This window comes from Erythrolamprus reginae, chromosome Z (assembly GCF_031021105.1).
Source record: "Erythrolamprus reginae isolate rEryReg1 chromosome Z, rEryReg1.hap1, whole genome shotgun sequence".
Classification (NCBI taxonomy): domain Eukaryota; kingdom Metazoa; phylum Chordata; class Lepidosauria; order Squamata; family Dipsadidae; genus Erythrolamprus; species Erythrolamprus reginae.
The window spans coordinates 19831551-19845523 of record NC_091963.1 but is presented as its reverse complement, the minus strand read 5'-3'; the positions used below and the strand labels follow the sequence as shown (position 1 = coordinate 19845523).

At 38.8% G+C, this 13973-nt stretch overlaps 1 protein-coding gene across 1 annotated transcript in view; it reads right to left on the bottom strand.

Moving 5' to 3' along the window:
• PARD3 (par-3 family cell polarity regulator) overlaps positions 1–13973 on the bottom strand; it is a 716596-nt gene that overhangs the window by 129768 nt on the left and 572855 nt on the right. Inside the window, 1 exon segment of the mRNA XM_070728743.1 lies at positions 8387–8635. Coding sequence (XP_070584844.1) covers positions 8387–8635 — 249 coding nt within the window.

Genomic DNA, 13973 nt, shown 5'->3' with positions numbered 1-13973 from the left:
AAAAAAAAAAAAAAGCTCACAGAAATATCTATTTATAGTATTTATTAAAATACATGACACAGAAATATCTATTTATAGTATTTATTAAAATACATGACAATCTGTGGAAATGAACCAATCTTCCTAAATTATGATAAGACTACAATAGAACGCCATCCAATAAGGATGAAGAATATTTGTAGCTCAGGGTTGAAATGACAGGTATTTCAACGTCATTTGAATAATGAAACAAGAAAACAACCAAGTTCAGAGAACACCTAGGACCCTTCCAAACTTCATCATTTCCATTCTTCTTACTCTTGAGTGTTCAATATTATTTTATTCCCATATCCCCCAGAATCTATCTAATTTGAAACTGTGAACTCTGCGGGGAATTCAGTCACACCTTTATGTCTGGTATCAGAAAGCACCTTGAACAAGAAGTGAAAACAACTTTCATGCATGAAATAGATTTTCTTATGTCACCTTGAATCTATAAGCAATGGACTATTTTCTATACAGACAACACAGGAACAAATAAACATTAAAATACCTGTTATTTTTAGCCATATACAAAGGGGGGAATTACACACTATCTGTTCTTAGAGTGATATTCAAATTTGTTGTCAAACAAAATTCTAAGAACAAATGCCTCCGTAAAAAAGACATTGGAGCCTTAAATACAGATTTTAATACTTGAGATCAATTAGCAATTTCAGAAAGTTAGAAACATTTTAACAGTGTCACGGAGATGAAAGAGAGCATATTTGAATGAGCAAAGGAAGAAGCAGGGAAGATTAAATTATGTCTGCGGTTATAATGAATCAAAGACTAGAAGGTTGTCTGCAAATCAGCCAGTTTTGATGAAATATTAAGGAGAATGATTATTGATGAAACATGAATAAGCCTTTCTGATTTAAATCACATCTTCCCAATTAACACAACTTAAATGCACTGATCCCATTTTTGACAAGCATTCATCTGTTTCAAGAATGGTGGAATATGTTTATATTTTTAAGCTTCCTTCACATGTACTTTTCTGGGTGACCTCCCATTACATCTGCAGGTGTTCATGTAGACGATGTTGGGTACGGAAATACACCTGCCTGAATAGCTCAGGTTCATACTTGCGATTTATTCAAATTGAAAGGTTTCCGGATTAGGTAGCATCTGAGTGAATTGTAAAATAAGTCAGAAAACAGAATATTTTGGGGGGCAAGTGAAATAATTTTGAAACATATTCTTTCTCCCATTTGCCACAATGACAACATACATGTGGCTTTTATAAACTTACATCTATAAGGGAAATCAGAGAGAGAATAGAAATAAAGCTTGGTTATTGAAATTGATGTCTATGTGCCGCCTCTATGTTGGTTGAGGCAGGCAGGATTCCCTTGAGTACCATTTGTTGGGGGGTCAGGGGAAAGGGAGGGTCTTGACTTCTCTTTCTCCTCAAGATCCCCTAGGACCATTGGTGTGACACAGAATGCTGGACTCAATGGGCTTTGGCCTGATTCAGCATAGCTCTTGTTATGTTAAAGCTTAATAATATAAATTAGCATAAGCTTCATATGTAACAATGATTTATAAAACCAATGAAAAAAGAAAATTCATTGTCCTTTTTGTATCTTTTAAGAAACAAATAAAATATTTTATTTAAAATACAACAACCCAACAACACTGCCGAAGCATAGAAATATAGAAGATTGAGGGCAGAAAAAGACCTCGTGGTCCATCGTCTGCCCTTACACTATTTCTTGTATTATTATTTTTTTAGGATGGATATATGTTTATCCCAGGCATGTTTAAATTCAGTTACTGTGGATTTACCAACCACATCTGCTGGAAGTTTGTTCCAAGCATCTACTACTCTTTTAGTAAAATATTTTCTCATGTTGCTTCTGATCTTCTCCCCAACTAACCTCAGATTGTGTCCCCTTGTTCTTGTTCACTTTCCTATTAAAAACACTTTCCTCCTGAACCTTATTTAACCCTTTAACATATTTAAATGTTTCGATCATGTCCCCCCTTTTCCTTCTGCCTCCAGATTATACAGATTGAGTTCATTAAGTCTTTCCTCATAAGTTTTATGCTTAAGACCTTCCACCATTTTTGCAGCCCGTCTTTGGACCCGTTCAATTTTATCAATATCTTTTTGTAGGTGAGGTCTCCAGAACTAAACACAGTATTCCAAATGTGGTCTCACCAGCACACTATACATCAGGAGGATGCATTATGTACAGGTAGTCCTCAATTTACATTTTTTTGTTTAGTGACAGCTTGAACTTACAATGGCTTACTGAAGTTACTGCAAAAAAGTGGTTTATGATCATTTTTCACACTTACAACAGTTGCAGCATTCCCATGGTCACATGATCAAAATTGAGACACTTGACAAAAAATTTAAACAATTGGCAACTGGCTCATATTTATGACAGTTGCAGTGTCCTGGGGTCATGTGGTCATCTTTTGAGACATTCTGACAAGCAAAGTCAATGTGGAGCCAGATTCATTTTACAACCATGTTACTAATTAAAATAACTGATTAATTTAACAATGGTGACAGCAAAATTTGTCAGCAATTGTGAGAGCAAAAATGGGGCAGAACTCACTTAACAACAGAAATTTTGGATTTCATTGTGATTTTAAGTCGATTTAAGAATATTTCATTTAATAAGAGAAAAGTAGATAAGCAAATAATCTCCTAACATCTACCATCATAACTGTTGCAATATCTAGATTGAAAGGTGAATTACTTGCAAAACTGACATAAACTCTGAGTAAGCCATATTGCTTTATGCTCATATGATTTGGGAGCTATTTTCAGAAGTGGGTTTCACTGACCTTTCCTATCAATTCAGAAATGTGAATACTCATGTGCGGCACTTATGCACATGTGCAGAACCTCTTACACATGCACAGATCATCCATGATGGTGTCCGAGTGGGTGGGTGGAGCCTCCTGCCACTAAACTGGGCGGAACTGGTAGCAAACCACCATTGGTTATTTTAAAGTGGAGTGACATCACAAGTTAAAATAGCCAAAAACAGAAATATAAACATAAAAATTATGCACTTCTCTCCAACCTGAGTTAGTACAAATGTACAGGAATGAAAACTGAAAGTTCTGCAAAAACTGGTTTCCTAAAAGATAGCATCAAATGTTGACAGAAATTATCCAGTTTTCATGAACATTCTCATGTATTTATATATTTTTTTCAGGAAAAATGGGTTTTCTACATCCATAGACTTTTGAATTCACATCCAGATAAATACAAATATCCTTTTGCACCCAGATCCTGTCTTTCAGATTTTTTTAAAAAAATCTGTATTATTAAACTACATTCTTAATCTGAGAAAAACAAAAGCTGCTTTCTTCTACATTCATGGGTTTCTTTTCCTGCATACCAACCACAGAACTGAGTCCATTAAGACTGACAAATTCTGACTGACTTCTTAAAAATAAATTGCATTTTACACAACTCTTCTCTCACGCTTCTCATAGCTGATACACTTGAATAAAATATTTGTAAACTGAACTGAGTGATTGTTAGCTTGAAACAAAGGATGATTGTTAAATGACTTTCCGTTATTCCATTTGTAGGCTAGCCTTCATGTGAGCGCCCCCATACCCCAATTCTTTTCCTGTTTTGAAACCTACTCCAGGAAGATCATTCCTCTCTTATCTCTTTATACATTTCCCCATTTACAATATTCCTGAAAGAACTAGGCTTAAAAAGCTAAAAACAAGTCAGCAGTTGCCTGCCTTCAATTATAAAACTAACATTAAAACATAAAAGGAACCAATCCCCCCCAAAACCAAATAAATAAAAAACAAAGGGCACATATTTGAAAATTCTAATAGAGAAAACCTTGTGTCACATCACCATTTAGTTCTGATATGGAAACTTTTTATGATTTATTTTCCTAGTACCTCAAAAATCATAACCCGAACAATGAATAGGGTCAAAGCAAATATACCTCACACTAGGGGCTCTGCATAAATCCTCATGAATTTATATTAAAAGTGGATTTTTATTGCATCCATATTGGCAGAAGAGTAGGTAGTAACCTAAGACCATTAAAGTTAGAGGTACTAGTTGTTCCCCTTACATTGAGTTTATGGAATAGCAAACAGGTCTTATCAATCTACACAGCGAATAGATCGGGGGTTATTGGTGCATGAGACATGCAGCAGGAAAAAATAATATATAAAAGCCCTAAAGTGCATATGAAATAAGTTTTAAATCAACTGAGAATTCTAATTTCTTCAGGGAAAGGGAAGACTGGCGCTTGTATTTGCAATAATACTTTTTCTAATCAACTGCTATATATTCTTGCTTTCTTCAAGACCAGAAAAGCTTCATTTTTACATATTACATTAAATCCAAGTAGAAGGGATTCTCTTGGCATCAATTGTTTAAAGTTCAAATGATGAGAATAATAAATTTGCTGGAAGAACTACAGCAGTGTTGTGAAATCAGTTAACACAGAGACAATTGTATTGATTTTGTTATTGTTATTTTTATATATCTTAGCTATGCTTGTATCATCATCCAAATCAAGCATTGTTTTTAAAGGAAAGTAGATTGATTCAGAGAGCTTGTCTATCAGCTGTCTTTGAACTGCATTTGTGATCTACTCCCAAAGCTCTTTAGGAAAAAAGATAACATCAACTAACTGATAAAACTTTCATGTTAATTATCCTGAGAGAAAAGTACCTATCCCATTAACTCTTTTCATAGGAAATTACTGAAGAATATCCACTCAGCTCATTTGGGAATCTATGCATTAGCATGGTGCAGAATATGACTTAACCAATCCATAGCTTTCTCAACTGAACCAGGATTGGACTGATTGGTCTAAATGATTTCTTCTAATTCTATGCTTCTAAATGTCAAACCTCTCTGTTTCTGGGGGAAATTAATTTCTTTTTTAGCACATGCAGAAAGTGTTATCTTGAGTATTATTTCATATCTTTCAGCTGAAGGTGTACTTGGTAAAAAGCTTAGAATATATGCAATGAATTACTCTTAGACATTAAAAATATGATATGAATGAAACTTCAAATGATATAATCATATATTCAGAAAATATTATTTTATATTACAAAAATTCCTTTTCATAAAAACATTTTATAACAAATTTCATACTTCTTTCCTTGCGTCATATAAAATTATATTCCTTTCAGAAGTTGTATTAAACTGCAAATAAAAATAATATAAAATTAACCTGTCACTTTTTTATGTCAGTCAATATCATATTCACATTAAGAATAAACAAGAATGATTTTCTCCCTTCTCTATCCTATTTTACAATTCTTTTTTTCCCTCCCCAGTTGAGTTTTGTGAGATACAACTTGATTCCAACTTTAATGGAAGAGGAACCATTTCACAAAGATGTTTTTTCCTGATGGGTATTTTTTCAATGCCATCGTGAATGCAAAAAACCCCCATGATTATGGTCTTTACTTTTCCATTATAGTGTCCAGAGCAAGTTGTGGGATTCTAGCCTACTATTTTGAAGCTATTAAGTTTTAAGCAGCACAGTGCCCTTTACCTTTCAATTCCTTTTGAAGACAATGCACTCTTTGGTGGGAAGTGATGTCATAGCAACAGCCTGTAAAAGTCCATTAGCAGCTGTCTTTTTATGGAATTATCTCTATATACTAGATTACACACACACACACACACACACGTATATGTATATCACATATTTATGTAATACCACTGTCACCTAAAAGAAAAAAAAATGAAACCAGACTTGCATAGCCATTGGTTGCATTTTCTTCCATGTGATGTAAAAGATACAAGCAAAATATTTATTAGGTTGGCTAAAAACATTTGCTACAGGAATGTAACTCCTTAGAAATGATTGGATATGAGAGAAGAAGAAGAAAAAATCCATCCAATTCTGTTTCCCTTTCCCCGAAACACCTGAAAGGAAGGTGCAAGTAACCATTAAAGAAAAAGTTATGTATCCATTATCTACTTTTTATATGGAGTTTTACTGGTATATGGATCTACCCAACTGGTGATGAACCTGAAGCTAATTTTTTTTTTTAATACTTTATAAACAATGGCAGAGAATCCTAATTTGGAAAAAAAAAAGACACATTCCCCGTACTTTTTTGCTTTGAGGTTATATAATATAACTATTGTTAAATTCTCCAATGCTTTCTAGTGATGTTTTGGTACAATTTACAGGAAATGACTGGAGTCAGACAATAAATCTAAGCAATTTTAACAAATGGTCCAATAGAATTTCTCTTTATTATATGACTAATTTTCACTTTGATTTTTGTGGGTCTGAAGTGTGATTAATTTAGTTTGGATATATTATTTGTTTGTTTGTTTGAATTTTCATTAAACTTGCCTTTTAAAATCCATTAGACATGGATAACAATTAGGAAAGAAAAGATGCCAAAGAGAATATAACTCACGGTATCCTAAAAAACAAAAACAGCAGCAGCAGCAACAACAACAAAAACCACTCACATGGGGTTCCCAAATGAATCTCAACAGGTCTTCTGAATTTTTAGAACCACTATTGAAATGATAGTTTGTTTCTTTGTTTAAATTTTAAACAAAGGCAGCTCACAGTGGTAATGATGCAATGTATACATAATAAAATAAACTAAATATTCGTTGTCACTCACATGGATACAACAATTGGAAATGTGGAAAAGTGCACCCAATTTTGTCAGTAGCAGCCTGCATTCTGCACAGAATTCTCTTTTGTTTTGTTGAGATAAAAAATCTTGATAGCCTTCTTTGGTCCGATTATCATTAACACCACAATATTACACACATATCTCTAGCATACTAAGATCTACATTAAAAATTATAACCTTCTTCTTAGTGAATGGTGCCTTTTATGCCTTTTACCGCAAGAATAACAGACAAAGAACCCAGAACAATGTTGGCCATGAAAGACTGAATACAAGTTTATATTTTGGACAATATTATTGCCAACTGATTTGGTCTACAGAATATTTGAAATGATATTCTAACACATTATCAAGAAATAATGCCATTTCCCCTCAATAAGACCAGATACTAAGAAAAATGAGCAGTTTGTTATAACCTCATAACAATATAAATCCATTTTATGTCACCAGCTCACTGGCTTATATAACTGTATCAATAAAAGCAGTTATTCAAAGTGTCAGACATTTTCCTACCACTATTAATCTTTTACTGGAGATCTAGGGCTGAATTTAGAACTATGGGCATAGATTTTTCCCTTTCCAATATAGAAGGTGGACAACCTCTAGCATTGCAGATGATAATTGATTTTCAATTTCTCTCAAAGCTGCAATAATAGATTCTCTATCTCCTTTTTACTTTTTCTTGTTTTTCACTGCTTTTCTGCAGTCCTTTTTTCCATTTTATTCTAGATTATCGTTTTCCTAACAATAGGTGCTCTCCTGATTCATAAGCTTCAATTCCAACACTGAAAATTCTGAGAATTAAAATTTATTCTCTATTCTTTATTTCTTAGATATATCATAATTATATTATGATTTTTTTAAGGACCAGTGTAAAAAAACATGATGGATAAATCAACTGCTCAGTGGTGACCAAATGTGATCTATTCTTAAGCAGAATATGAAAGCAATTGCAACTTATATAGGCATGATGTGTCTGATACTAGAAATAACACATAGCTGTCAAGGTAGACCATTTAGGAATTTGTCATCTTAACATTTCAGTTTAAATTTCACCAGCCAAGATAGAAAAATTATCTCCAGAATTTTGTGTTCTGTTACTAGTGCAAGCAATCTAAAAACTTGCATCAAATTAAATCAGACAAGATTGCCAGCCAGTCAGCAGTACATTATTAGAGTTTAAAAGACCAACATATTAAGCTGGGTATTGTGAGTTCTAAGACTCAAGTTTCAATTTAAAATGTGTAAAACAGCCAAAGGGATGACAATGATTCTTAGTTTGTGCCTGTTGATTTCCAGTTTTGATGACCAAACAAAAGCCTAACAATTTCTGAAACACTACAGATTTCCACACCTTCCGGAAAATCAATGACAAAAATGCTCATAAACACTTCAGTGTATTTCTAGGATGTCTGATGCTGAAGCAACAGAGGCTGAGCCAAATGTGACTTTAACCTGAATTATGCTAAACACTGCAATTTAAATCTAAAAGCATTTCCAGAAGATAATGAGCTGTGTTAAAATCAACTGAAAAGATCATACTGCTCATTCCGTTATGACTTGATTTGTGTAAATTCAATATCTTTCTCTATAAAGGCTTTTAAAAATCCATTAATAAAATGTAGTTCTGGCTTTACAGCTGACAAACAATCACCTCCCACAGCCAAGAATAGTAATGAAAATTTACAAACCAGACATTGGAAGCAGAATATTGACCAAAGTCTGATTTGGTGCCTACCTGTCTACAGGTGAAGACTTTGAATTGCGTCCTTTCTTTACTTGGGCATATAATGCTTCTATTGAGGATGCCTCCCCTGAGCTCTGTGGTCTACTACTAATTGTGCTGCTACTCATGGAGGAAAATGAAGAAATTCCAGCATACATTGATTCAGAATCACACACATAACTCCTGTTTAAATCATGGATCTCAACATAATCTCGTTCCCGGGCTTGTCTTTCACGAAACTCTCGGGTCTTGGCTTGTATTCTGGAAATGAGAAAGAAGTTTGAAAATAGGGTGAGAAAATAATTGCAATTCATAGGTAACAGAAATTTAAATTTACTTTAAAAATAGCTTTAAGGTCTAAAAAGTACTTGCGATGAAGGCGGAATGAGAATGCAGACACAAAGAGCTGGAAGAAACGGGTCACTTTATTGTTTAACATATTAAAATAACTGATTATTAACTAATAATCAGGACCTGCAGAGGCCAATCATAAAATGGGGCAGAAATTCTTGACGGTAAACATTCCTGGGCAATTATGGGCATAGCTCCTTGCCGATCAAAGTGAGAGGTCAACCCATCACCATGTTCTAGGCCAGTGATGGGCAACCTTTTGAGCTTGGTGTGTCAAAATTCGCCAAAAAACCGAGCATAACTCAGGTGGTATGCCACCTTGAGAAAAAAACACTCTCACTCTCTCTCACTCTCTTCCTTCCTCTCTCATCTCTCACTCTTTCTTTCTTTCTTGCTCTGTCTCACTCTCTCTCTTCCTTTCTTTCCTTCTCTCTTCCTTCCACTTTTTTCTCTTTCTCTTTTCCTTCCTTCCCCTCTTCCCCTCCCTCTCCCCCTTTATATTTATCTCTTCCTTCCTTCCTCTCTTCCTCCCTTTCTCTCTCCCTCTCGTTCACTTTTCTCTCCCTTCCCTCCCTCCCTCCTTCTTTCCTCTCCTCTTTCCCTCCCTCCCCCTTCCCTCCTTTCCACTTCTCTCTTCCCTCTCCCTTTTTTCCTTCTTTCTCATTTGTTTTGTTTCCTTCTCCCTCGTTCTTTCCCTCCATCATTTTCTCATTTTTCCCTCTCACATTCCCTCCCCCGCACTTCTGTTTTCTCTCCCTCTCTCTTGCTTTCTTTCTCTCTCTCTCTTCTCTCTTCCTTCCTCTCTTCTTTTTTTTTCTGCCCTGCAACACGCCGTGGGGCAATCGGCTGCAAGCAGGAGCTCCAAGATGGTGGCACCGATGTCGGGTCGCAGTACATTGCTGGCACTGGCCCGCTGGCTGGGCTGGGACGGAGGTGCCAGCCCCATGCCCAGCGCAGCAATGTACGGCGTCCTGCAACACATACAGCCGCCGCCAGTACCTTGCAGCCAACCACCCCACCGCCGCCCCACTGCTACTACTCAGTGCCCTCCCGCTCGACCCACGTTTGGCTGTGCCACCTTCGTGGCTTGCCCTGCTGCCCCACACCCGCTAGAGCTGCCCAGTGCAGCCGAAGCGCGGGCCGGAGTAGGCGGCGGCTGCTTCAGGCCCGCCCCCAAGCTGAGCTTCCTTTGGCTTCCTTCGAGGCAAAGCTGCAAAGCTCACCTGCTGCCTCGAAGGAAGCCAAAGGAAGCTCAGCTCAATGAGGATCGGCTGTTGGTCTCTTCAAGCCGCTGTCGCCCACTGCGGAGATCCCTTCGCCTGGAGGAGGCGGCGGTGGTGGCCTCAGACGCTGCAACAACGCAGCCCCAAAAAGGACCGGCTGTTGTTCCCTTGAACCCGCCGCTGCCGCCTCTGTTCAGGCGAAGGGATCTCTGCAGTGGGCGGCAGCAGCTTGAAGAGACCAACAGCCGATCCTCATTGAGCTGAGTTTCCTTTGGCTTCCTTCGAGGCAGCAGGTGAGCTTTGCAGCTTTGCCTCGAAGGAAGCCAAAGGAAGCTCAGCTCGGGGGCGGGCCTGAAGCAGCCGCCGCCTACTCCACCCCAAGCTTCGGCCGCGCCGGGGCCAAGTAAGCTGAGGCTAGGCCCGTCGCCCCGGCTCCAAGTGTGGGGCCTGGGCGGGCAAGCATTGGGAGGGCCTCGCTGTCGCTTGGTGGGAGAAGAGCTCCCCTCCGCGCGATCCGGGACGGCATGGCCGTCAACAAGTTAGTGCGCGGGGGTCCTGATGTCTTGCTTACAGCACCCTCCAGCCGCTCTTGCAGGGCTTCCAGGCTTCACGCAGGGCGGCGAAGAAGCAAAAAAGCGGCACTGGAGGGACCAAGACGGTCTGCAGCTGAGCATCTGGAGGAGGAGGAAAGCCAGGGGGCAGGGAGGAAAGCGGGCCTGCAATTGGCCAATTTCTTTCTCGCCTTCAGGGAGAGGAACTGCTGCTGCTCTGCCATAGGGTGCTTTCCTCCCCGCCCCCTGGCTTTCTTCCTTGCCGCCACCAGACGCTCAGCAGCCGAGTGGAGGGGAGATTCGGGAGCTTATGGTAAAATCTCGTACGTTGCCGGGGGCTGGGTAAATGGCCTCAGCGGGCCATAGTTTGGGGACCGCTGCCCTAAAGCTCCCCGTTTCTCCAGCCGTGTGTCACCGAAAATGGCTACGCGTGTCAGTGCTGACACGCGTGTCATTGGTTCACCATCACTGTTCTAGGCCATGCCCACAAAGCGTGTAAGAGGGGCTCACCATCCAATCCCCATCCGAGAATAGGGTTAGGTGAGTCCCAAGGGCATCCCCCTTCCAATTGCTCAGGCGGGTAGCCACCCGGAGTTCCTGGTGAGGGGCCGCCCATCACCTCCCAAAAGATGCCCTAAAGGAGAACGCACAGTTGCTACTGTTGCCCATTTCTGCTCCTTACCTGCCAAAACCCCAGTGACCAAAGGGATAAGCCAATTGTAACCAGAAGGAAACTAAAGTGCACCACACTCCCTAACCAGTCCATCCTTACTCTCCAGTGTGAAGTAGGCAAAATAACAACTGCAACAAAGGTTGAAACCATTAAAAATTCCTACTTGGCCCCTGAAAAGGTGACTCCTCGAAGCACACTACAAAATAGAGGAGGGCAGCCATGTGTTTGCTCGTGGGAATGACAGCCGGGGTGAAAAGGAGGAGCCCCTCCTTTATAGGGCTCGCAGAGCACGCCCCCGGCTGTCAAAACTAGCTTCGTCCGGTTGCCTAGGCAACCTGCCAAAGCATAGGCATTATTAGCACCTGGAAAGAAACAGTCTGAGCAAGTAGAGAAATGGAAAAAACCCTGCGAAGATTTAGGGCTTGGAAAACATTCTTCTTTGCAGAGAGTAACAATGAAAGAGCTTGCAAGCCAGTAAGAGTTAGGAACATTGTTAGCACCTGATTAGGGCTGGAAAGAAACATCTGGAGCAAGTAAATCAATGGAAAAAAACCTACAAAGACAGGGTTTGGAAAACATTATTGGCAGAGAGTAACAATGAAAGAGCTTGCAAGCCGGTAAAAGCTGGGAACATTGTTAGCACCTGGTTAGGGCTACAAAGAAACATTTGGAGCAAATAGAGAATGAAAAAAAAATCAAGACAGGGTTTGGAAAACATTCTTCCCAGAAAATAACAATGAAAGAGCTTGCAAGTGGGTAAGAGCTGGAAACATCATTAGCACCTAGTTAGGGGTGGAAAGAAACTTACTCAGAGCAAGTTAGAGCAATGGAAAAAACCCTGTAAAGACTTGAAAAATATTATTCACAGATAGACACAATGAAAGAGTGTGCAAGGTAAGAGCTGGGAAGATTGTTAACAGCTAGTTAGGGCTGAAAAAAAGTTACAATCAGAGTATGACACACCCAAATTATCAGCCTCTTTTAGGGAGGAAAATGGTGCATCTTATACACCCAAAAATACGGTATATTAGGAACAAGTCAATATACATTGTAAGGATACAAGCAACAAAGTTACAGACATACAGTCATTTGTGGGAAAAGATGAGAGATGGGAACCATGAGAAGATTAACAGTAGTGCAGACTTGGTAAACAGTTTGACAGTGCTGAGGGAATTATTTGTTTAGCAGAGTGATGGTGTTCAGGAAAAAAACTGTTCTTGTGTCTAATTGTTTTGGTGTGCAGCGAACCATAATGTCATTTTGAGGATAGAAGTTGAAACAATTAGTGTCCAGGATGCGAGGGGGTCTGTAAATATTTTCACAGCCCTCTTTTTGACTCGTGTAGTATACAGGTCCTCAGTGGAAAGTGGGTTGGCAGCAATTGTTTTTCTGCAGTTCTGATTATCCTCTGACGTCTGTGTCTGTCTTGTTGGTTTGCAGAACCAAGCCAGACAGTTATAGAGGTACAGATGACAGACTCAATAATTCCTCTATAGAACTATATCAGCAGCTTCTTGGGCAGTTTGAGCTTCCTAGGTTGGCATAGAAAGAACATTCTTTGTTGTGCTTTTTTGATGATGTTTTTGATGTTAGGGCAGGGGTGGGCAATTAATTTTGCTATGGGGCCACATGAGAAATTGGGATGGTTTTAGAGGGCTGGATTAATATAACTAACTCAGTTCTATCCAATACTGCATATTATTGGGTAGAACTGAGTTAATTATATTATGATTATAATTATATTATATTATATATATAATTATAATTATATTATAATTATAAATTAATTTCCCACCCCTTCCTTCCTTCCTTCCTTCCTTCCTTCCTTGTTCCCTCCATTTCTCCTTCCTTCCTTCCTTCCTTCCTTCTCCAGATGGAGAGAAGCTTCTCTCTCTGTGATTTTCTCTGCCTTTTATTTCTGCTTTTGGGCAGTTCTTTACTTCTCTTTCAAAATATTCCTTTCAGGTGCCTCAACTGACCTATATTGTCAGTTGAGAAAACATAGTGGAGGCTTTGCCTGAAAGTAGCTTTGGATTCCTTTTCTTCCTCCTCCCCCTCCTCCCTTTTTTCCCACTGAGACGTGGGGTGGGGGGTTTGCTTTAAATTTCTTGGAAAGGCCAATGAAACCAATGAATAATTAAAAAATGAGCATTTATTGGACATTTGCAAAAGGGCATGGAAAGAGAATTTCTCCTCCCATCCTCCCTCCATTTCTCCTTCCTTTCTCCCTCCATTTCTCCTTCCTTCCTTTCTTCATTCATTTCTCCCTCATTCCTTCCTACCTCTGCGGGCTGGTCACAGACAGCGGGCGGGCCGCATCTGGCCCCTGGGGCGCATTTTACCCAGGTCTGTGTTAGGGTATGATAAAACTTTGTAGAATATGTTGAATGTAGCAGCTTTAACTGAATATCAAAATTATAAGTATTGTACACTTGTCTACCTACATTGTACAAAAATAGCTTTTTATAGTGTAATGTGCTTAAAGGTTCTCTTCCAAATGGTTTAGGAGACCAAAACACATTTGTTTTAATTCCTTCCAAAATATTAATCTACAATTATAAGCATAATCATATGTTGCCTATATTTCCTTGTAAGAAAAAAAGGAGTTGATTTATAACAGTTAAGCTATTGAGAAGAATTGGAATTTTATATGGATTTCCCCATGTGTGTCTATGATAAGTAGAGTTCTAAAACTCGGCTCCTTTCTGATTTGTAAAAAATTAATTCTACTTGTTAAGTAAACATATTACTAAAGGGAAGGTAACTAGATACTCCTTTTGGTTCACCAAAAATGTCTATTT